The sequence below is a fragment of the Gossypium hirsutum genome, chromosome A11 (genome assembly GCF_007990345.1).
Source record: "Gossypium hirsutum isolate 1008001.06 chromosome A11, Gossypium_hirsutum_v2.1, whole genome shotgun sequence".
Classification (NCBI taxonomy): domain Eukaryota; kingdom Viridiplantae; phylum Streptophyta; class Magnoliopsida; order Malvales; family Malvaceae; genus Gossypium; species Gossypium hirsutum.
In genome coordinates this window covers 111,339,946-111,363,794 of record NC_053434.1, presented here as the reverse complement: position 1 = coordinate 111,363,794, position 23,849 = coordinate 111,339,946, and the positions used below count along the sequence as shown (strand labels likewise).

Here is a 23,849-nt window from a genome sequence, read left to right as displayed (position 1 = left end):
TTGACATGCGCCCACTAGTTCAAGATTCGCGTCCTGTCTTTTTGAATTTTTTTTTAAATTGGTAAACTACACCATTAGTCATTAAATTATTAATAAATTTTTGTTTTAATCACTTAATTAAAAGTTACAATTTGAACATTATGCTATTAAAAATTTTTCATTTAAGTCACTGAACTGTTAAATTTGATGTTATATGGTTTTTTTCTGTTTACATTGTTTATATCAATTGAAAATTTTCATTTCCCTCCTATTTTACAATTCGATTTTTTTATGAAAATAACTTTAGACATCACAAATATGTGAACCAAAATTCAAATAAATTTTTCTTTGATCTCCAACATGTGGTTGTCAGATCAACTTGAATCTAAAGTATATTTTTCTACTTGTCGATGGGTATTGATTCATCGTATCGATCATCGAATCGTCGCTTAGAGCTCGCTAGCGAAATTTTTTTAGAAAATTAATGGCCTAATCTTTTGAATAGTTTTGCGACTAAATTGTAACTTTTTTTAATTGAGTGATCAAAACGAAAATTTACCCATAATTTATTGACTAAGGATGTAGTTTACCTTTTCCTTCTTTGAATATCTTTCGATTGTACGTGGCAGAACTTTATCGGTCACGTGGCAGGTAGTAAGATTATAGAAAAGCAAGGTGTTGGCATAGCATAGAATATAATTCCCATAGCACCTAACAGTCTTCCCTCCAACTGCATCTTTAAAATGTAAGGACTATCAATCCTTCACTTGTGCATCACTAAACTTGAACCCTTTAAACATCAGTTTCATCAATAACCCTTCATTTCAATCTCTCCACAAAAACCCTTTTTTTGTTTTGTTTTGTTTTGTTTGAATGTAATTTTCATCTATAGACCTTCACATATATCCACCATTGAAATTGCAACTATGTCCCATCTTTCAACACTCCAAAGTTCATCAGATTTTCTTAGTACAACCACCATAATTGCACTTACCATCTTCTTTTCACTCCTTTGTGCTTGTATCATCATAGGTCACCTACTTGAAGAGAACCGGTGGGCTAATGAATCGATTACAGCACTTCTTTTGGTATGTTAACTTGTCTTTCTGACCTTATATTTGTTTTTGGGGTAAGAATTGTTAATTGTGATTGAGGCCTGGATACAGGGATTGTGTGCTGGAGCTGTGGTGTTGTTGGCGAGTAAAGGCAATAGTTCAAAGATTCTAGTGTTCAGTGAGGACTTGTTCTTCCTTTATTTGCTTCCTCCAATCATTTTCAATGCCGGGTACGGTTTACTCTGATCATTTCTAGGTGAATTTGATTAAGTAAAGATAAAATTTGGTAATTGAACATGGAAATCTGACTGCAGATTCCAAGTCAAGAAAAAGCAGTTCTTCAAGAATTTCACAATAATTTTGATGTTTGGAATATTTGGTACAGTGATTTCATTCTGCCTCATATCAGTAGGTAAGATCTACTATTCCCTTTACTATTTACCAGGGAAATTTGATTGTTAATCCTGGAATTCACCTTAGTTATTATATATGCAGATAAATAGCTTGAACAAAGTCCCAACTTGGTTAACATTTGCTGCAAATATTGCAGGTGCCTTTTTGCTGTTCAACAGAATTGGTGTGACATCTTTAAATACTCAAGATTACTTAGGTGATATAACGATTCCCGGTTCATAGTTTTACATGCTGCATGCATTTTTGATTGTCCAGAACTCACACTTTCAGTTCCTCTTGCAGCTGTTGGTGCCATATTGTCAGCAACTGATACTGTGTGTACATTGCAGGTATATTTGATAAAATTTCTACTGTTTTGGTATAAAGATAAAATTGTTATGTCACTAATATGCATGAGTTGGTTCTTATATTGAAAAGGTTCTCAGTCAAGATGAAACACCCTTCCTTTACAGTGTTATATTTGGGGAAGGAGTGGTGAACGATGCTACTTCTATCGTGCTTTTCAATGCAGTTCAATCACTCGATTTCAACAATATCGATGCCATGATATCCTTGAAACTGTTGGGGATTTTTCTTTACCTCTTCTTCACCAGTACCATTCTTGGTGTAGTAGTAAGTCGTAACATTTGGCAGCTTCAATTACTGAAAGATTTTTCAATGAACATGCTTCACTTCCTTTATTTCTTCCGTTACTATTTAAGGCTTTAAGCAGTATCCATATCAGCCTCACAGTTTTGGTCTTGTTTCATCTAAAATTGAAGTTACTTTGAGGACTTAATAAGGCTTTCAATAAAGACTAAATTTAATCACTGCAGTTTTTTTTTTTTTTTCCTCAGGCGGGTCTTTTAAGTGCTTTTATCATAAAAACACTTTACTTTGGAAGGTACATATGCCTTATTTCCGCCATTTATGCATTTCTTACTAATGTTTCTTCCAATAGTTCACGAGCAGTTATATAATCCTTTGTTCTCTTAAAATTACAGGCATTCGACAGACCGGGAAGTTGCACTCATGATGATCATGGCTTATTTGTCATATATGTTGGCTGAGGTGCAATTTTCTTCTTCCTTCTTTCCATCATAATAAGTCTGGGATACAGATTTGAAACCAACTATGAGACTCTTATCTTTGAAAATCACGAGTTTATGCTTGTATTTTTTCTTGCAGCTACTGAATCTCAGTGGGATTTTGACAGTTTTCTTCTGTGGCATTCTCATGTCACATTACACATGGCATAACGTTACTCAAAGCTCAAGGATAACAACAAAGTAAAAACATTCCTTTGTCTTCAATGAATCTTCAAGAACCAATACTATGACATGTTTAATCCAAATTCTTTGCACCGGTTGATGTTCAGGCATGCATTTGCAACAATGTCATTCATTGCAGAAACATTTATATTCCTATATGTTGGCATGGATGCCTTGGACATTGACAAATGGAAAGCCAGCAGTGCAAGGTTTTTTTTTCCCCTCCTTTCTGATGTATCTTTCCAGAAAATTAGGCGGTTGTCACTCAACTAATATAACTCCAATATGCAACTTGGTTGATTGAGCAACCGGCTATAATTTCATATGATTCTAACTTGGATCACATTCTGGATTCAGTGCAGGAACTTTTATTGCTGTCAGCTCAACACTGTTTGCATTGGTGTTAGTTGGAAGGGCAGCATTTGTGTTCCCTCTAGCTAACTTCATCAATTGTATTCGTAGACGAGACGGTTCAAATATCGCCTTTCGAAAACAGGTAATATACTTAGCAACCGTCCAAGCATTTAGCTATTGACAAACAGTTTCCAATCCGAACTTTTCTCTAACTCCAATTCTCAGTTTATAATGTGGTGGGCAGGCCTCATGAGAGGTGCTGTTACTATTGCACTGTCTTATAACCAGGTACATGCTCATATTCCTAATTTTGGTTTAATAACTTAATTTTCTTGTTTCTTTATTGATATTAAGATCAAGTATGCTCAAATGCAGTTTTCAAATTCCGATGATAAAGATACCCAAGATTCAGCATTGATGATCACCTCTACCATTATTGTAGTCCTGTTTAGTACAGTGGTAAGCTAATTAGTTCATAACTTAATGAGTTGACTTTGTGCAATATACTGAACTTGCCATGTCAGAAACTTTGATGTAATAATGTTGTTGTGGATCAGGTTTTTGGTTCCATAACCAAACCATTAATAGAAGCAGTGCTACTAAGACATGCAAAACCAAATGTTTCAGATGCTACTGATATCCCCAGCCTAGATGACTTGAGAATTATGTTCATTGAAAATGGGGAACCAAGTGACAGGGGAGAGAATCAACAAGCCGCAGCAGGCCCTAGGAGGAGTAGTTTGAGGTTGCTATTGACTCATCCAACTTGGACAGTTCATTACTTATGGAGAAAATTTGATGATAGATTCATGAGACCAGTTTTTGGAGGAAGAGGGTTTGTTCCTTTTGTGCCTGGTTCACCCACTGGTGCCTCTAATGAAGCTTCAAGAACTTGAAGAACAATCACATCTATGTTACTCTGACTCTTTATAGGTATGAAGATATGACCTTCTAGAGATCCTCCTAATACAAGAAGAAAATACAGAAAATTGAGCATACTCATATGTGAAGATAAACCAGAGTCCCAGTAACATAGCTATGTAGGTATTAAAAGTTATTTATTTATTTATTTTATTTTTTGGTTTGTTGATGATGCTATAGTAAGTGTTTTTCCTATCCCACTATCAAATATTATGTTTTTTTTTTTTTTTTTGTAAAATAGTGCCAGTGTAGTTACGAAAGCATCAGCGTACAAGTTTTGTTCAATTCTAAGAATAAATAATTATCTTGTGAAAGTCGTGTTATCCTCTTCTGCTTTGCACACAAGCAATAGCCAATAAAGGTATCATAGACAAAGACTTGCTATTAAGAAAAAGTAAAGCATTTCTGCCAAGTAACATACATTTCCTTGCTTCCAAGTAAAGCATTGCTGAAATGAGTTAAAACGTTCCCTTTTATTCCCATTGGCAGATCAAATTTATAAAACAACCCTATACCCTTTTTTGAACCCTATCCCACAAAAATGGATCAAATCTTTCTTGGCCTTTGCCACAGGTTGTACAATTTCATCACGAAATATCTAGCAACATATGCCAGGAAAAGAGTAACATTAGGCGATGTTTCTCATCATACTTCAGCTCAGTTACCTTCTCCAGGTGCTGAATCAGCTATACCGAGCTCCCTGACTGACCAAGCAACACACCCCGTGGCTGAAGCAACACCAGTTGAAGACTCAAGTTTGCAGGCCAAAGTAGAGCCAGAACCAATGTATAATCATAGTGAAAGTGGAATTCCTTCTGCAACATCTGATGAAGAGAAAAATGAGGATGTTATTGAAGCAGCAACGTCTGAAGCTCGACCTCCAAAGAAAATGGTTAGCATAAATGATACAGTAGAGGAGATGACTGCAACTGCAAGCAAGAAGAAAAGTGAGAAGAAAAAAAGAGCAGAAAAAATGGGATCATTTGACCAAGAAATAGAGGAACCAAAACCTTTGAAATCGATTCTTAAAGTAGGGTCTAAGATAGATTATGAGGGCAACAGTTTGGAGTCTACCTGAATTTACCTTGCTGGTAATGTTCTTTGTAATGGTTCTTGATTTGTGAATATCATATCATATCAATTTGTGAACTTCGATGAATTATTGCAGTTTTGATTCTCCATGCCAAAAGCAAATTAAGAGAACTCAACACTGTTTAATTTAACCGTGAGAACACATGAATATCATATCAATGCATTATCCTTTTATTTTCAAACAAATCCATTATTATAAAAATATTTAAATGCTGTATAAAAGTTTGTTTTTAAGTTAATTTATTAAATTTTCATCAATGATGATCTTGCTACATATAGTTGCTGGTTAAATACTTATTTTATTATTATAAATGAATTAAAAACAAATAAACAAAGGGCATTTGTTACATCCATCTACATGAATGAACTTTCCAATGAGGGCCTCATATGGCACAACTTTTGCACCCTAAGAATCACTTTCCAAACCAATTTTTTTGAGGAATGAATATCAACTTCTTTCAACATCATCTTCTGAGTCTGATTCATTGTCAAAAAATGACCTAAGATACCAAGTACAATGATCATTCCAGTCAGCTTTGTTGCCATCGATTCGCCATTTCTGGTCTTTTATCATTTCCGGAGAGAGTCCCCATTCCAGCAGTTCTTCATCCGAATGATTTATTGCTAAGCTATATTCACCGCCATGTCCCAACTCCATAACTCGAATCTCACAATTCCCGAGATTATTTAAGCGCTCGAATTGTTCAACCGTCCATTTGAACCACTTCATTAGGAACACCCGTGAGGCTAGACCGTGTGAGATTATTATGAGATTCAAGTCCTGAGAAGAATCGCTATGAAGCCTATTCAAGTCTATGTCTCTCCAGAGAGATTCAAGAAAACCTGCAAAAATCAACGATTTATCTTCGATTTAGCATCCACTGATCCAAACTACATATCAAAAGCATTTAATTATTTGGATTCATTCTCTAAGATTAAAGAACAAAGTAAGATTATATATCAAACCACAGACTTGAGATCTCTTACCAACATCACTTGAAAGAATAGAATCATGTCTAGCTCAATCCTACTTCTAACTTGAAGACTTTCAAAACCAGTGAACAATGAGCATACACAATTATGGTTAACTCGCTCAAAAATGGATGACATGGCAAATCAAGCACTCAAAAACCATTTTAGTGAATAATTCCCGAGAAGTTGCTCTCGATACTCATCCGCAGCTATCATAAGAAGAATTAAAACCACTCATCAAGTAAAATTATCTAATATTTTTGCATGTCCTGCTACCAGACCATTACCCAAATAGAAACATTTTGGGGACCGAACCAATTTCCTAGCATTTCAAAGACATCATTTTGTTGCAGAGTTTAAAATATACACATATGAAAGAGATCTATGCTCATACATAGTTAAGGAAGCAATGAAAGACATGCTTGTATAAACAGCTTAACAGTCCCTTAATATTACTTCTCTTTTACCATTAACACAACAGAACCCAATTTTCATTTAGAAGTTCATAGCTATCAGATTTGCAAAGCAAGCCATTGCCAATTAGTACCATTTCCAGAAGCATTTCTTTCCAACAATAACAAGAATAAAATATAGATTGATTTTAACAGTCCCTTAATATTTTTGTTTTTCTTATTGCTTTCTCAATCAGTGAAGAATACTAAACTACTTTAAATTAACACTTACACTTTTTCTTTTTCTTAAATGACCATGAACTGATAAAAAACCATTCGATTCTCCATCCACAAATGACCAGTTTTCTTCATAGAAGCTTAATGCCCTAAGAAAAATTTACAAAAAAAAACCACTCCAGAATGAAGAAGAACTTACTTGAAACACGATCAAAAACATCAGCGGCGGATTCACCTTCAGGGAACCTATAAAAAAACCTCCCAAACCTTTCCCTCGTCTCCTTGATAATTTTCATCCTTTCCTCAACCTGGAAATTCCCAAAGTCCTGTTCTCTAATCCTACACTCTTCCCTTACGCCAATCACCCTTTTCTTTGAAAACGATTTCCCAATCTCCCGTAACGTCGATCGGGTGCGCTCATACGGAGAGACATAGAAGTAGACCCGCCAATCGGGACAATGCCCATGGCTGGAAACAAGGTCCCGAAGGTGGGAACCAGCCAAGCAGGCTTGGGCACGGCCTTCTTCGGTCAAGGAGATCTTGTAGTCGGGGGTTGTGGAGTAGGCCGAGGTGTCTAAATTGCCTTCGGACTCACCATGTCGGACTAGGATTATACGTTTGGGTAACAGCCTGGTTTTGCAGGATTGGTGGTTGTTTTTATGGTTGTTCTCTTCCATTCTTGTCTTCAATGAGGGGAAATAAATGGGTTATTGATAAGCAAAAAAATGGTTATTGTATTGAAAATGGAAATGTAGGATGTTGAATTTCTGCAGTTTGAAAGATTTGATTTTTCTCCTATTTATAAAGCTTTGCTTGGTAGCCTGTTGAAGGGTTTCTTTTAATTTCTTCAGGCATTGTTTACACGATTCAATGGGATAAGATTCCATTTGTCTTTCCTGCGTTTTCTTTCAGAGTTTTCAACGGTCTTAATTTCTGCATTTATTTTTTTAGTATTTGATTTTTGGATTCTTTCATATTAAAATAATTCAAATCCAACTCATTTTATGAACATTGTCTCTTTTGCCCTTTTTAGAGATCTGGCTTTTTCATTTTATAATTAATTTTAGAGTAAACTCTTAAAATAGTCATTTTTATTTTCTTCAACTTATATTTTAATTATTTATGTTTGAAATATTACATTTTAGTAAGTGTTATAATATTTTAGTCACTAAGTCCTTAATTTTCGTTAACAGTGAAACAGTAAGCTGTTGTGGCATGTTAAATCATCATTTTAAACAAAAATTTTAGGTTAATTATTCAATTGGTCTCTATATTTTCTCATTTTGAGCAATTGCAGTTTTTTCTTTTATGTTCTTTTAACTTTTTTTTTCTTTATTTTTCATTCTCTTCTGCTTCTTCTCTATTTTCTTTCCTTCTCCATCTCTTTTAATTTAAAGAAAAAAATTAAATTGTTCAAAATAAAAAAAAATATAAAGACCAATTGTGTGATTTAACCTAAAATTTTCATTTAAAATGATGATTTATCGTGTCACATCAGCTTACTATTATACCGTTAACGATAATTAATTCTCAGTGACTAAAATGTTACAACATGATAATGTAAGTGACTAAAACATAATATTTCTAACATAAGTGACTAAAATATAATTTAAGACAAATAAAAATACCTATTTTGACAGTTTACCCTTAATTATATAATTACAGTGGGGATTTCATTTTTAGGATGAAATAAGTCAAAAATGACGGTGGGATTCATTTTTAGGATGAAATAGAACACGGTGAGGTTATGTGGCGACAACTGTGTCAAAGGAAATGCATTATCGGGTGCGGGTGCGGGTGCGAGTGCGGGATACTATAATGTTTAAAATGTCAAAGCTGTTGTTCATCCTTTTTGACTGTCGATGGCTGTCTGCGCCAATTTTCAGACTGGAATAGAGTCTTGTTGCTTCAACCATGTTTACATTTTTTATTTTCATTTTTTAATCATTTAAGAGAGTTTGTTTTACCCTTAAAAAAAATTCAAGGCAATTGATGATGAATCGTGTCACTCATTTAGACTCAAAGGTTTACTCGAAAAGTAGAATAGTTTGTGTAAAAAATAGTTTCGAAAAATAGAATTAGACAAAGAATAAGACCCGTTTTTTAATAGGGTCAGGCCTCGAGTAGGTTTTTTTGCTCGGGCTTGGTCTATTTTGACCTAGCCCAAATAAGATGTTTTGTTGTCATTTTGTTGATGTTTTGATATTATATTATCACTATTTTATTGTTATTGTTTAAGTATTGTGTAACTATTGTTTTATTTTAAATTTTGCTACTATTTTAGAGACATTTGCTTGCTAAGTTGCAACTATTTTACTGTTAGTTAAATATAAAAAAAATTAAATGTATTTTCAATTTGTTAGGAAATATTTATTTTAATGTTTTTTTATGTGTTTGATGTATTATATTTTTTAAATTTATTTTCATATAAAAAATAATCTAAAAGATTAATACGAGTAAGATAGGTCGGACTCGAGTTTAATATTTTTAATTTGAGTTGAGCTTAAGTATAATTTTAAAACCATTTTTCAGACTAAGCCAAGCTCAAACCTAAAATTTTGCATTAACTCGACTCCACCTATAATCAAGTTTATTAACAACTAGTATCTTAAAATGGGTTACAGTGATGGGCTTGTTGTTTGGGCTAAATAAATAGCCTACAGGAAAAAAATTTGGTACCTTATGTTACAAGACCTTAGGGTGATAATCAGTTTGAGGAGTTGGACACTAGTAAGCATTTTATCCATCTCCTCTGTTAAAATAGATGTCGATAATGGTAATAGAATAATCGCAAAAATAAAGAAAAATAAGAATAAACAGATTTTACGTGGAAACCCTTTCGGGAAAAAACCAAGGGCAGCGCAGAAGAAATTCACTAATGTTGAAAAACGAATGATCCAATAGGAGTTTTGACTACATTTATTTAAAAGTTGAAAAACCTTATTTCAATCAATGTCAAATAGAAGAAGTGTAGTTCTTTACGGATTCTACTTGTGCAGCATGGTCCATACTGTGAGGGCCAGATTCTACATAGATCCCTTTGTTTTACCACATATTTCTTTAATAAGGATTTGGGTCATACAACTTTAACAATCTCTACATTGACACGAATTCTCAATGAACAAGTTCTCCACCTCCTCCACAAAACCTTTAAAGGGGTATTCTTCAACAATGAACACCAACCAAGTTTAAGCAATGCCCAAACTTGGTTATAAGAAGTGACTTAGTCATCATATCTATAAGATTATCAAGAGTATAATTAGGCCATGTTAAATACCATTAAGTCTCTAAGTGTGTATGGATGATATAGAGGGTGACTAAAGGCTTGGAAAATAGCCTTAAAAAGGTCCACACGGGTAGACACACGGGCATGTGTCTAGGTCGTGTGTGACACACGGTCAGCTCCCATGGGTGTGTTGCCTGGTCGTGTGTCCCCTCTACTTAAAAATTTTAGGTCAATTTGCATGGTAGTAAACACACGGGTAGAGACACGACCGTGTGTCTCAACCGTGTGGAGGACATGGCCTAGCCCACGGGCGTGTGCCTTAAAATGAATGATGACGTCATAAACAAAATGTCCGGGTTTTTGGATACTGGTGACAACACGGGCGTGTCTAGGCCGTGTGCGGGACACGAGCGTGTCTAGGCCGTGTGCGGGACACGAGCGTGTCTAGGCCGTGTGAGGGACACGGGCCAGGGACACGAATGTGTGCTTGGCCGTGTGAAAATCCATGTAGGTTCGAAATGAAAAATAAATCCAAATAATTTAACACAAGTGGGACACAGGACGTGTGTTTTGCCTCCACACGGGTGTGTGAGGCATAACCCTAGTAATTTTTTTAAAATTTTCTATAGTTCTCAGTTTAGTCCCAGATCGCTTTTAATGTATATTTTGGACCTTGTAGGTCCATAATCGAGACACTATGATGTTGTTTAGTTGGTTTTAAATTAGAATGAAGTTTTATAACCCGTATTTTCTGAAATGTCTGAGTATGTATCTGGTAACGCCTCGTACCTTGTCCCGGTCTCGGGTACGGGTAAGGGGTGTTACATGAACTTACCTGGTTAAGACAGCAAACAAACTACTCTTTAAGGACTAATCTGTAATTTTTGTTATCTCATTGATTATCTTCAATTTGGTTTAATTTCTAATCTATTCAATAATTTAATTCAATTTATCAATTCCAACCCTTTTATTTCATCCAATTATAAACATGTATCAACTCAATTTAATTATTTGATTGCCCCTAAAATTTTGCATTTTATTCAATTTAGCCCATAAAATCGAACTTACTATTTCTTCCAAATTTGAACTCCAAATTTTAAACCCACTTCAATTATGTCCATTTACAGCCTCCTATTATCAAAAATTTAAAAAAAAATTATACCAATTTTAATATATTCACAATTCAGTCCTTAACTCAAAACTAACAAAATTTAATTAAAAAATTAATTTTATTTCATTACTAAGCTTCAAAATCTACTATAAACATTCAAAAACTTCAAATAATATCAATGAAAACTTTTTAAATCTTTGATAGTTTTGAAAATGAAGGTATGGGTTAATTGGACCTAGTTGCAACCATCTCAAAAATATAAAATTTACAAGAAATAAGCTTGAAAAACATACCATGGATAAGAAATGAAGCTTGACTGATTTTTATAAGGTTTCAACCATGGAGTTTCGGTTGTAAAAAAGAAGAAATAAAGAACATGAAAATTTTATCACCTTTTATATTTGTTCATTCCTTTATTTAATTACTAAAATGCCATTAACTATTCATATTTTTAATCTAAAAGACACATGCATACCGTCCACTGGCTTGACTATGGTTAAATTTCCATAAAGATCTATTCAATTATGATTTTGTACTCAATCAACTCTTTTAAGACAATAGTGATTGATTTTTGCAATTTTTACGTTTTATTCTTTTTTTTTTAATTAACTATTCAAAGATCAAAATTAATGGAGCAAACTTCAATCCACTTATACTACAACTCTGTAAATATTTAATAAAAATATTTATTAGCTTGATCTATGAAAATGAGGTCTCGATATCTCATTTTCGATAATCATTGACCTTCGGTACGTACTACTTGTACTTTGACTAACTGACTAATTTAATAAAATCAGTGAAACCACATTTTATTATAACACTATTTTTAACTCATAAATATTAAATAGATAATATTTACTGACTTAATCATCAAAATTGTGGTATCAAAACCACTGTTTCTGACACCACTAAAAAACGAACTGTTACAGGTAAATTGTAGAATATTTAGGTAGAGATCAATATGTATATCCAATCCAAATCGTATTGTAAAAATTTCATAGCTACTACAACATGATATTCGTATATATATATCCGATCCAAATCGTTTTATAAAAGTTCCATAGCTACTACAATATGATATTGGTACCATTTAGATGATTGATTTTAAAGTCATGTTAGCTTCATACAAAGTGAAAAGGGTACACTAACCTGAAAAAGTTGTGTAGATTATTATTTATTTATTTTGTTTGATTTGAGTGGAATGTAATTATCATGTGGTTTCAATGTTTGGGTTAATGAAAAGTTTTGTATTTAAAAAAGAAAAAAACCTTAGTACCTTAGTACATATAGTTTCTGTGTAAAGAATTATCTTTTTATAAATCATTATGCATTTGAAAAATAATGCAACTAAACTATTTAGTTGGAAAATAAATATATAAGAAAACATGGATAATTAAGAAATTTATCTCAGTGTCGAGATCAAAAGAGATCGTGGAGAAAGACGACAACTAAAACATATCAGAGGCTAGATCTAATATTATTTTATGTTATTTAATATGGACTTTTGATGGGGATTTAAGTGATTAACTTAAAAATTTTGTACTTTTTAAAGGGACTTAAAATTTTGAGTGATATTTTAGTTAATTTTTCTAAAAACAATGACTAAATTAACCAAAATTTTTTTTATAGTGATCAAAATAAGAATACAATATTTTAGAGTAATATTTGATGTAATTTAGGGAAGATAAAATTAAGCACCAAAATAATAATGTTGTTGTGGAAGTCGGTTCCAAGAATCAAGTAACAAATTCATTTTCCTTCTTTCTTTTTTTTTTATTTGTTTTATCAAAGCTTAAGTTTCAAACGGGTGAAAATCCTACAGCATGCTTAAATTCATTGAGACATTTCAACAAACATTAAACAGGCATTGTGTTTGGTATTTTTTATTTATTTACATTTTTACTGCTTGTGCTAACCCCCTCAACACTTGCACACAAACACAATGATTATGATATTTTTTGTTTGGAAGAAAATCCATTGTTGGTTAATTGTTACTTACCATTTTTTTTTAATTTGCTTTTGCTACAGGTGTTTGTTTATTGGGCAAGAAGTAGAGTCATTGGCTTTGATAAAAGAAACAACCATTTGGCAAGACTTGTTTCAAATTGACGTTTCGAATGAGTAAATTTCAAATGGTTTGCCAAGATGTGAAGCTACAATAGAATAAATATTAGCGTGAAGAGCTTCTCACTCAAAGTGGTTTGCTTGTAATAAGGTTATCTTAATAAGAGTATGAATTACTTTATTGACACCTCCATAATCTAATGGAATGATAAAGATTCAAAATAAAATTGTAGCATTAAACAATCATGAAGGGTTATACCAAATTCAATAATAAAAGAACATAAATTTTGTAATGCTTCGACCACCAATAAGTAATCCGATTGATTAGAAGTGACTTTAACTAAGAGGGACAATCATCTAGGCCATTCATGGTACAACCAGCCCATCACTCCAGCCGATGTAGCTTTAACAACATGGCCTCGAGAATCCTGAATGACAGCGGCATACCCCACACCTGCTCATTGAAAATATCTTGAGAAAGGGTGGTTTTTCTTCACCAACTACTCCTATATCCTGCTGCTCCCTTGTAGACTAAACCTTGGCATAAAATCCAAAACAAAGAAACAATGAGTACCTAAAGGAATAAAATAGAATATTTAAAGGTAAATTAAAAGAATATAAAATAGTACATACCTTCATTGAAAGCAAATGTTGGGATAGTGCTGTTAAGGTCATTGTGCCAATGTCCCGTACCGTTTCCGTCTTCTAATCTTTCCACCAATGGCGTCTTTAAAACTCCATTTCAAAATATCTCCAACTCAGGACAACCACTCAGTATTAGTAAGAATGGTCACTTGACCAAAAGCTCTTAAGTTGCGGTAGATTCACAAGCTCCAAACTTTTCAACCTGCTGAAGATAATGTCAGCTACTGTTTCCTTCATTGAAATGCAGTTAATTATCGTTAACACTTAAAGTTGGGCTATACCCTGTACTGCTAAACATATATCTAAGTATTTCATTCCTTTGCAATTACACACATACAAATTGGTGAGATCTTGAAACACTGCTGAGGATGACCCTAAGCTCATCAGGTTGTCACATTTGTAAACTTCAAGAGTTCAAGCTTGGGTAGAATGTGGTCTACTCGTACGTCTTTCTTCCGTAAACAATCTTTTAGATAATCAAGACCTTCTAAGTTTATTTTTTTAGGGGTAAATTTCACTAACAGTCTCTTAACTTTGAGGTACTTAACAAAATAGTCACCTTGACTTCATTTCAGTTACTCAACTTTTAAAAAGTGACAAAATAGTCCTTTTTGCCGTTTTCCGTTACAAACGTAATGGTAAAGTGATGTGGCAGATGACGGCGTCCAGCTGGCCGGTTAGCATCAAATTAAACAGCCATATCAGTAGCAATTTAGGGTTTATATAGTAAAATAATAAGAGAAGAAGATGAAGAAGAAGAAGAAGAAGGAGGAGGAGGAGGAGAAAGAGAAAAAATGGAGATACTTGGAGATAAAACAGATGAAAAACAGGTTCCCTCCTCTGTAAATCCTGTTAGACTTCAATTTCCCTTTTCATAAATCTTTGGGTATTTATGGTGGAAATCAATTTCAATTTCCCCTTTCATAAATTGTGACTTACCCCAAATTTTACTCTGTTTTCATCCTCTAATTTAACAACATCAACACCAATTTAAGGTTTAAGAAGAGAAAAATAAGAAGAAGAGAAAAGGAGGAGGAGAAAAAATAGAGATGCCTCCAATGAAGCTTATGGTCTCTCATTGTTACCACCGAAACTGCAGACAAATTATGTTATCTGCACAAATACACACATCCCTTGAAACTAGAGGTGTGTATGGGCCGGGCCGGGCTAGGTTCGGGCTAGGCCCATTAAAAAAATTTCTGCCCGTTTTCAAGGCTCGGGCCCTGCCCGGCCCGAAATATGGGCCTAGAAATTTGTCCAAGCCCGGCCCGGGAAAAAAATAGTAGGCCATATTAAATTTTTTTTTGCTTTTTTTATTAAATAAAAAAATTTAAAATATAATAAATCAAATACATTTAAAATCATAAAAACAAATATTAAAACAAAAAACAAATAAAAAATGAGACTAAAATAATTCTTAAAATAATACATAAATTAAAAATATAATAAAAAGTAATTATATTAAAATTGAAAAATTAAAACAAATTAGAACTAAATTAAGAACCAAATTATATTAATAACAAAAGTTTTACAATATCAAAATAACATTAAAAACAACAAAAAGAGTAAAGTCAAAGTACTAAAGTTACTTAAAATTAAAAATAAAAATTTTTTAAAAATAATTTAATATTAAAATCGGGCCGAGCAGGGCCGGGCCCTGGTAAAAAAAATCTTACCTGGGGCCCAGCTCGTTTTCTAAACGGGCCTCGTTTTTTGTCCAAGCCTATTTTTCGGGCCTATATTTTTACCCAAACCCTCCCATTTTTCGGGCGGGCCTTCGGGCTGGGCCGGGCTACCCGACCCATGCACACCTCTACTTGAAACCCAATCCACTATTTTTTTCAAAGAAAAAAAAACATATGTTTGATGAAACTTTATTACCTACTCTGCATCCTTTACATTGTTTAAACCCTTTTATGGTTTTGCATAAACTAATTTGGGAATGTATTGAATCACTTTCTCCCTTATTTGGTTTATTTCTTGTTTGTAGTAACTTTGAAGAACAATTTTAATGGAGGAGGTACCGTTTTTGACTAAGTTACAGTGGATGAAAACAGAGTAAGATTTGGGGTAAGTTGTTTGATGCTAGAAAAAGACAGGGATTGAGCCAACGATCATGCAATTGAAGACGGACCGGCAGGTGAAGCTGTCGCCTCTGGGTTGGAGACAAAAATCAAAATCTAAAAATTTCTGGAGAATGATGGAGGTTTCGTTGGAACAAAGCTGCTGGTGCAATCTCTAATTTTATTCCATCAACTTGAAGTTTATTACTCTTGGAGCGAGAGATGAAGTTTCCCTTTTCCCTCTTCCTTCTTCCACCCTCAACTATGGCTTCTTTAACCTCTCTCAAAAGATCCTCACCCTCCATCCTCCATCTCTCCTCCATCTATTAATGCCTCCAAATCTGCCAATTTTTATCGCTGCCTCTCATCAACGCTTCAAACATCTAGTCCAATAACAAAAAGGATTCCGTTGCTAGCTCCTTCCTCAAATGGATCGCGGTCAGTTCGAGTTTCGGCTTGGTTTGCTGGTACTTTATTTTAGCTTCGGATCGGAGTACTGGTTTTTTTAATGAGCAGTTTTTGTCTTTAGCTGATTGGTCAACGAAAACTGCTGAATCTGCCGTTGATGGCTCAAAGAACGCATTTCGTAAACTAGCGCTCCCTGATTATAGTGTTGCAATGGTTGAGGAGTAAGCCTCTAAAATCGTTCTTGATGGTGGTGCGAGGAGCTCTAGCGAAGAAAAGAGAGTTTTACGGTAGCGGTTACGGACAAAGTTTTGCCATTGGACGATATTGGAATCAAATCTTGGGTGGAATTCAATTGGATTTCCACAATAGCAAACTGGAATCACTCCAAGCATTTCCATTTTTTCTCTTCTCCTTCTTCTTCTTCTTCTTCTTCTTCTTCTTCTTCTTCTCTCTATTATTAAGGGTTTGCAGACATCCAACGTGGCAAGTTAACTGGCCATATCAGCTAATTAACTTGCCACATCAGCTGTCCCGTTAAAACATTAACGGAATCTGTTAATCGGTGACTGTTTTTTCACTTTTTTATAACGTTAGTGATTGTTTTGTTATTTTTTAAAAGTTGAGTGACTGAAATGAAACTTAGGTGACTGCTCTGTTGGCTACCCCAAAGTTGAGCGACTGTTGGTGTAATTTATCCTTTTTTTAATTTTCGATAAAGTTGGAGCAGCATACATCTCCTTATTACCAGTATCTCCTTCCATATAGAATAGCTCTTTGATTTCACAAGAATGCAACTTCTTCAAATTTTCCTCTTCTAAAGTGCAATCTTCATAATTTTCACTTCATCCAAATTTAAATCTTCACTTTTCTTTATCAACCTCTTAATTCCACGATCCAAATCATAAATGCTTATGGTTAGCCAGAGTTTTAGGGTTCTTGAATATTAGGAGCTTCCAAAGCATTGCCATTTCTCTCTTGGGAAAATCATGTAATTCCAACTTTTGCAACTCTTGACAGAAGTCCTTTGGTGTAGCCTTGGCATTCGAAATTTGAATTTCTAATTTGGACAAATGAGACAATGTGTTGAGTTCAGCAAGAGTAGCACTAATTTGTTTATTCCAGCCTTTTCAACTTCCTATTGAATAAAAGTGACACCCCATATATAAATCTTCTAATCTTGACAGACTTGACAAGATATCGGGTGAAATTATTTTGAGTTTGGTACAACCACTTACATCTAACAACTTTATCTTCACCAGTTGCCCGATTTCCTTGGGTACAATTTTGATATTAGATTCTATAAAGCTAAGGGTTTCTACTCTCTTGACCCATCCAATAATGGTTATATTATCTCCCAATTCACATTGGTCAAGGTGCAATGTATTGAGGCTTGTTAGGAGATCAATTGATGAAGGTAAAGAGAAAAATGCATACGAATCAAAACTAAGATTTTAAGATTTGTTGCTTCCTTGAAGAAGTCAGTTGACAATATTTGGGAAAGTTGCTTGCTGTATATAGGGACAAGAAGAAGCCGCAGACAATTCAACTAATCAGGAAGCTTGGTGATGATAGGACACAACAAACAAATCTTGTTGCATATTTTCATTGACTCTCCATCTAGCCAATCTCTTAGAACATCCTCCTCTGCTAAAGGTAAACACCTAATTGTTCTTTGAAGCGACTGATTTGACGAGAATATAAGTAAGATCATGCGCATCACAGTACTCCTCATTGGTACTATTACCATCAAGCAACAAACAAGATCTTTGCGGGTACTCATCATTGTTCACAACCTACCTCGTGCTTCTTTCAAAGTGTTGACACCATTAATTAAACCCAAACCAAATGCATATCTCAACAAGTCTTCAATTGTAGTATGCTACAAAGGTTGAAAGTCCGTTTAAGACCATCACCTTGTAAATGATTGTAGCTAAACTCTATAGCCGAGTACCCATTAGTAGGTATCTCGACGATTTTTTCTGAGGAGGGCCTTTTTAGTTTTCGTAAAGCATCATTCCAAACAAATACGCTCTTATTTTGCAATGCCCTTCTAACTGTTGCAATGCAAAGCGATAATCTTGCACATTATTTGGCTACCTCAAATGCAGTGGGTTAGAGCTCAACACTTTCAACACAGTCCCTAACCATCTTTTTTTTAAGGAAAAAAACTCCCAAGCTTCTTCGTGTCTTTGTAGCATCCATCTCATTTATTAGAACATTTTGATCTTTTGACGTCAACAATATCGTGCATCTTTATGTTGACTTCCAAATGGAATTTCGACTTCCTCTAGATCTAGTTTCTTCAAAATATCATCTAAAATTATAAGTACTTTCTTCTCATTCATTAACCTTTCACATAATCTATAGCCTCTTACAATCGTACTCTTTTCTTCAATCTTCAAAACCAAGAGCATTACTATTTGATCTTGGATTTTCTGAACGTTAGGAGTTGGGGATACAATGGCCATAACCACCAAATCCAATAACTTATCCTCTTGGACTTGTCTGGAAACTTTTTTGACTAGTAATGTTTTGCCCACACTAGGCATCTCCTACACTCCAATCATGATCACAATAGAATCTTGTAGTTGCCCTATGATATAGTTGAGTAACTTTTATTTTGAGGCATCAACTCCATTAAGAAAATCATTAAAATACCTTTTTTTTAATCTTAATTTCATATATATTACATATGTGTCACTATTATTAGTTTCAAACCAGATGTTTTGTCTCTACTAAATTTAAACCCTTGATTGAGTTGATATTACGAGTTAATTAGATATCTACTCAGTTGGAGAAATGACTAGAATACCATTTTATTTTAATTTCGTACATACAACATATGTATTATTATTAGTTTAAAGTCATATATTTTATTATTTATTGAATGTTATTTTTAATGCACATATATATATATTCTAAATGTGTTATTTTCACACCTACATGCATGTAATACAATTATTTATTTATTAAAATTGCCAACATTTTATCAAATAAAAATAGATTATTTATGCGATTAGTCATTGTACTATGCATAAGTTTTGAATATAGCCCATGTACATTAATTTGGTCATTTTTAGTCTTTGTACTTCTCAAATTTTGAAATTTTAGTCCAAACCAAATAGTAGTTTATTAAATTCATTAAGTTGGGTTATGCCCAAAATCTTATGTTGGAGACAAATTACTCATAAAAAAACAATTAATGGATTTAATCATCATGGTTTGTGTCAAGATTAGAATTTCAAAATTTGAAAAGTACAAGGATTAAGAATGACCAAATTGAAAAACATGAATTGAATCTACAACTCTACAAAAAGTATATGACTAATAACAAAATTTAACTGGACGGATTTTTATTGCTACTATTTGGGTTAGGACAAAAATATTAAAATTTCAAAAATGTGGACTAAAAGTGACCAATTCAAAAAGTATAGGGATTAAGTATGATTAAATTAAAATATAAGGACTAAATTCATAAAACGTGCATATTACAATGATTACTAGCAGAATTTAACCATAAAATTATATATCCGATTTTTTTTTGAATTTTCCTGTGAAAATTCCCGGCCGACTTTTCTTCCCCTAATTTATCCCTCTCGTCTTCCTCCGGTTCCCGACCCAAGTCCTCCCTTGCCTTCCAAGTTTCCGATCGAAGAAGAAATTAAATAAGGTAATTTTTAAAACCCTAAACCTAAGTTGAAGATTTGATTTCTGCTTGAGTCATGAGTTTTATCTGGTTTCTGCCTCTGCATCGCTATGCTATATTTGATTTTCTGTTTTCGATCCTACTGTTACTATATCTCATCTCTCTGTTTACGTTATTAGGAAGGAGATTTTTATATATTTAAAGGTATCGATTTAGCCGAAATAGCGGTTAACGTAGGTATTGATGTGAAATTTGTTCACACCGCTTTGAGTTCTACAGCGGTGGTGGACGGCGCCGTTAATGCGAAATGCCGACCGTGAAACATCTACGCCACTGCTATTTGAATCCCTACTAATAATTGTATTTGGGCAGGGGCAGCCAATGGCGAGTTCTTTGAAAGAATACCTAAAAAGATACGAGACCAAAAACGAAGAAGAGGAGCAGAAGAAGAAAAGGAAGAAAAAGAAGAAAACTAAACCCGAATCATCAGGTGTTCTAGTGGTGGATGAAGATCCAGTGTGGCAGAAACCTGTTAATCTCGAAGAAGATGAGGGCAATGATTCGCCTGGTTAGTTTAAAAGTTAATTCTTAAATGTTCTTATATTTAATTATTATTTATTTTCAGTTTAATGAATTTATAGTAGTTAGTTATTGATTATGAACTTTATTGTTTACCTAGATGAGAAGCCACTAGTGGATGAAGATATAGAAGTAAAAAGAATGAAAAGGCTAGAGCAGATTAGGTTGAGGAGGGGCTACAATGCCATTGCCGAAGATGGTAGTGGTTGGGTCTCGCTTTCTCCTAAACACGCTAATACAGTGGATCCTAATTCTGATATTTCCCCTCCTCGTAGGCAGCGGACACGAAATGACACACCTTCTCCAGAACCTGGGTTGAGGCACTCAAACTCTGAAATAGAAGCTAAGGATTTGTCACCTCCGAGAAAACCACGTTCCCCTGGTTTGAAATCTGATTTGTCACCGCCAAGGAGAAGTAGGGCTCATAATGAGACAACATTAACAAGAGAAGATTCTGATTTGTCACCTCCTAGCAGGAGGCCAGCTCGGGCTGGTTCACCAGAACCTCGACTTAAGGCTTCTAGAGGTGGTACTGATTTATCTCCTCCTTGGAAGCGGAGGGTTAGGAATGGCACACCCTCACCAGAACCTTTAGTAAACAGAGCAGATGGTACTGATTTATCTCCTCCTAGGAAACATAGGGTTCGGAATGACACACCTTCACCAGAACCTTTAGTAAACCGAACAGATGGTACTGATTTATCTCCTCCAAGGAAACGGAGGGTTCGGAATGACACACCTTCACCAGAACCTTTAGCAAACAGAGCAGGTGCTGATCTGTCACCACCTCGGAAACGAAGGGCGAGAAATGATACACCTTCACCAAAACGGAGGGTGAAGCCTTTGAGAGAAGGTGCTGATAGTGATATGTCACCTCCACAGCAAAGGTCAAGACGCCGGCATACACAATCACCTGAGCCTGATATGCCCCCACCTAGACAATCTCATGCCCAAACATCTGAGCTTGTTCATGATTCGGATCTCTCCCCTCCAAGGAAAAGTAGGAGGGAATCAACTGGTTCTGCTTCTTTGAAACAGCAATCCAAAACTGGTTTAATTTCTGGCAGTGATATTCGAGAAGAAATTTCAAAAACGAAGAAGGATGATTGGTTAAGGTACGTATTCTGTTTAACTACTCAGATATAATTCATTTTCAGAAATCCTCTTAGCATTCTGCATTTTTCATCCTTGAATTATTAATAGAAATGGGGTAAATTATAGGTACTCACCAATAGATGCCGATCCTCGAGTTCAGTTATAGACGTTAGCCTATTTTGTTTTTAGACAAATTGCAGAGGCTGCTTTCTTTTTGGTTGCAGTAATTATTACATGTGGCCATCCTTTATGTAGTAACCTGGTGTAGGAACTTATGGCTTATTCCATGAGTAAATTGGTAAAAATACCTATGTTGATGAAATGAGAGAGAGGTGTAATATACAATTGCATGCAAGCTAAGGAGCAAAGTTCTCCAGTTTTATTCTTTTACTTTGGATGGCAACATGATATATATGATTATAAATGCTAAAACAGTCAAAATTGACTTCATGTAACTTCCAATTTGATTCTATCTTGTGTTCTTGCATACTTAGAGCTTCTTTTGCTAGCTGAGGGAAGTCATTGATGTGTTGTTAGGAAACCAGAACTCTTTCCTAACTTTAACCCGTGAACCCTCCAAACACAAACACCAAACACAGAACATAATCCAATAATCTTTATTGCCAGCAACAAATCAGATAAGTTTTACAACACAACAACAATGGAAATAGAACGCTCTTATTTAATCAGTGTCCTTTTAGTTGGTTTGGTTCCTGCAATACATTTAATTTCTTTTTGTCTGGTCTTTGGTTTATTAGGTTTAAGGAGATGGATCCATCTGTAAGCGGACGAGGTGCTGAGCCTGTATTTCGTGATAAGACAAAAGGTGAATGACGAGCCACTTTTAGGATACATCTACTTGAAATCTTATGTATATTTGCGTCTGGCTCAGACATCCCTTATGAATTCTTGCAGGGGAGCGCATATCAAAAGAAGAGTACCTTAAGTCAAAACGAAAAGGAGGAGAAGAAAAGCCCAAGGTACAACATGGAAATTTTGCTGTAGAGTGCATAATTGCCTTTATTTATTTATTTATTTTCATTTTGATCATTGTAGCCAATTCTAGTGCTGCATGTCTGGTAAGCATTAGTTTACTTTGATCTTAGCGAGGAAATAATTAATAGTCTGGTATTATGTTGTTAATCAGGAGAAAGAGTTGGAATGGGGCAAAGGCTTAGCGCAAAAACGTGAAGCTGAGACTAGGTTGCAAGAATTAGAACTCGAGAAGAGTAAACCATTTGCTCGAACAAGGTAAGATAACAAATTCTAAACAATGTTCTGAGCTGTAATCATTGTACATATTACTTCACTGTATCTTCTGCTTGATTTAGATTACTTTGTCTTTATTTTGCTGCATGTAGCAATTTTATATTTACAACTTGTACTTGCAGGGATGACCCAGAGCTCGACAATATGTTGAAGGATCGACTAAGATGGGGTGATCCTATGGCTCATTTGGTCAAGGTAAATTAACCATTTGTTTGTTGCTGATGGGAATTCAGGTAGTTTAACACTAAAGTTGACATTTTTTTAATAATATTTTGTAGAAAAAACAACCTGAGCTGGTTCTTAAAGACCTAGGGGATGCTGAGAAAATGAAAGAGTCGGGGTTCGTAGTTCCTCAAGATATTCCCCCGCATAGTTGGATGGTAAGAAAACTAGATGCTGCACCAAATCGTTATGGTATAAGACCAGGAAGACATTGGGACGGAGTCGATCGTAGTAATGGTAAATTCATTTTTTATTTATAGAAAAAAAATTCTAAATCCCAAGTTGATTCTCATTATAATACATTGTCAAAAAGTGATGGAAAATTCTAATCAGCTGCTGCTCTGCATCTTGTGTAGGTTTTGAGAAGAAAATGTTCACCAAATTAAACGAGAAACGGGCAACGGAAAGGGAGGCGTATCTCTGGTCTGTATCCGACATGTGATTCAACACTCCACAGCAGACTTTTTAAGTGAGAAATTAAGTATGCTGAAATTGAGAAATTATTTGCTTCATGCTTTTGTGCCAATTTTAAATTATAACAAATCAATGGTTTTGATCCATGATAATTGACTCAGTGAGTCTTGACTGGTGTATTATCATTTCTAATCAATTTTCATCAACTTTTGGGTGTCAATTTTATAGGTTTCGTGCTTCCATAAGTTATGATTTTGGCTTCCATATTCTTTGCTTCTGCTTTAATGTCAATTCACAAAGAGTCGCTATCCGTTACTTTCTTCAATTGATTATTGGGGAAATTAAGTGCGTCTCAATGAACTGTGCCCAACTCAATTCAACTGAGTTCTCCCTAAAGGGGAATAATAGGGTGGAAATCATTGATGCACCAAACACATTTGT

General features: G+C 34.5%; 4 protein-coding genes and 1 long non-coding RNA gene across 6 annotated transcripts; 3 read left to right on the top strand and 2 right to left on the bottom strand.

The window, feature by feature from the left end:
• The first annotated feature begins 738 nt into the window (after positions 1 to 738).
• On the top strand, positions 739 to 4,287 carry LOC107887796 (sodium/hydrogen exchanger 1). The gene is made up of 14 exons (XM_016812025.2): positions 739 to 1,067; positions 1,146 to 1,264; positions 1,349 to 1,446; positions 1,585 to 1,644; positions 1,731 to 1,777; positions 1,866 to 2,060; positions 2,285 to 2,331; positions 2,432 to 2,498; positions 2,616 to 2,716; positions 2,806 to 2,907; positions 3,056 to 3,194; positions 3,278 to 3,340; positions 3,428 to 3,511; positions 3,610 to 4,287. The coding sequence occupies exons 1-14, from the start codon at positions 906 to 908 to the stop codon at positions 3,946 to 3,948; spliced, it is 1,623 nt and encodes a 540-aa protein (XP_016667514.2). The 5' UTR covers positions 739 to 905; the 3' UTR covers positions 3,949 to 4,287.
• A 54-nt stretch (positions 4,288 to 4,341) lies between these two features.
• LOC107887812 (uncharacterized) lies at positions 4,342 to 5,247 on the top strand. Its single transcript, XM_016812039.2, has one exon. The coding sequence runs from the start codon at positions 4,515 to 4,517 to the stop codon at positions 5,049 to 5,051; it is 537 nt and encodes a 178-aa protein (XP_016667528.1). The 5' UTR covers positions 4,342 to 4,514; the 3' UTR covers positions 5,052 to 5,247.
• A 97-nt stretch (positions 5,248 to 5,344) lies between these two features.
• LOC107887804 (phosphoglycerate mutase-like protein AT74) lies at positions 5,345 to 7,609 on the bottom strand. The gene is made up of 2 exons (XM_016812032.2): positions 6,866 to 7,609; positions 5,345 to 5,908 (listed from the first exon to the last, which is right to left on the bottom strand). Exons 1-2 carry the CDS (start codon positions 7,341 to 7,343, stop codon positions 5,514 to 5,516), a joined length of 873 nt encoding a protein of 290 aa, XP_016667521.1. The 5' UTR covers positions 7,344 to 7,609; the 3' UTR covers positions 5,345 to 5,513.
• A 5,651-nt stretch (positions 7,610 to 13,260) lies between these two features.
• LOC121209330 (uncharacterized) lies at positions 13,261 to 14,676 on the bottom strand. The gene is made up of 2 exons (XR_005904447.1): positions 13,701 to 14,676; positions 13,261 to 13,598 (listed from the first exon to the last, which is right to left on the bottom strand). It is a non-coding gene; the product is annotated as an uncharacterized lncRNA (long non-coding RNA).
• A 5,022-nt stretch (positions 14,677 to 19,698) lies between these two features.
• Positions 19,699 to 23,628, top strand: LOC107887821 (BUD13 homolog). Of its 2 annotated transcripts, none has more exons than XM_016812048.2 (9): positions 19,699 to 19,853; positions 20,202 to 20,397; positions 20,509 to 21,523; positions 22,262 to 22,329; positions 22,419 to 22,483; positions 22,651 to 22,754; positions 22,895 to 22,967; positions 23,051 to 23,231; positions 23,351 to 23,628. In XM_016812048.2, exons 2-9 carry the CDS (start codon positions 20,211 to 20,213, stop codon positions 23,434 to 23,436), a joined length of 1,779 nt encoding a protein of 592 aa, XP_016667537.2. In that variant the 5' UTR covers positions 19,699 to 19,853; positions 20,202 to 20,210; the 3' UTR covers positions 23,437 to 23,628. The 2 variants fall into 2 exon arrangements, with proteins under 2 accessions (XP_016667537.2, XP_016667544.2); XM_016812055.2 differs by having other exon boundaries at positions 19,727 to 19,853; positions 20,208 to 20,397.
• Positions 23,629 to 23,849: the final 221 nt, after the last annotated feature.

What these genes read in the sequence shown, in the direction of transcription:
- LOC107887796 (XM_016812025.2), top strand. Translation starts at nt 906, where the DNA reads ATGTCCCATCTTTCAACACTCCAAAGTTCATCAGATTTTCTTAGTACA. An exon ending in AGCTCAAGGATAACAACAAA is followed by an intron (nt 2,717 to 2,805) that starts GTAAAAACATTC and finishes GTTGATGTTCAG; the next exon opens with GCATGCATTTGCAACAATGT. An exon ending in TTGCACTGTCTTATAACCAG is followed by an intron (nt 3,341 to 3,427) that starts GTACATGCTCAT and finishes GCTCAAATGCAG; the next exon opens with TTTTCAAATTCCGATGATAA.
- LOC107887812 (XM_016812039.2), top strand. Translation starts at nt 4,515, where the DNA reads ATGGATCAAATCTTTCTTGGCCTTTGCCACAGGTTGTACAATTTCATC.
- LOC107887804 (XM_016812032.2), bottom strand. Translation starts at nt 7,343, where the DNA reads ATGGAAGAGAACAACCATAAAAACAACCACCAATCCTGCAAAACCAGG. An exon ending in TGTTTTTGATCGTGTTTCAA is followed by an intron (nt 5,909 to 6,865) that starts GTAAGTTCTTCT and finishes TGATTTTTGCAG; the next exon opens with GTTTTCTTGAATCTCTCTGG.
- LOC107887821 (XM_016812048.2), top strand. Translation starts at nt 20,211, where the DNA reads ATGGCGAGTTCTTTGAAAGAATACCTAAAAAGATACGAGACCAAAAAC. An exon ending in ATTTCGTGATAAGACAAAAG is followed by an intron (nt 22,330 to 22,418) that starts GTGAATGACGAG and finishes GAATTCTTGCAG; the next exon opens with GGGAGCGCATATCAAAAGAA. An exon ending in GAGGAGAAGAAAAGCCCAAG is followed by an intron (nt 22,484 to 22,650) that starts GTACAACATGGA and finishes GTTGTTAATCAG; the next exon opens with GAGAAAGAGTTGGAATGGGG.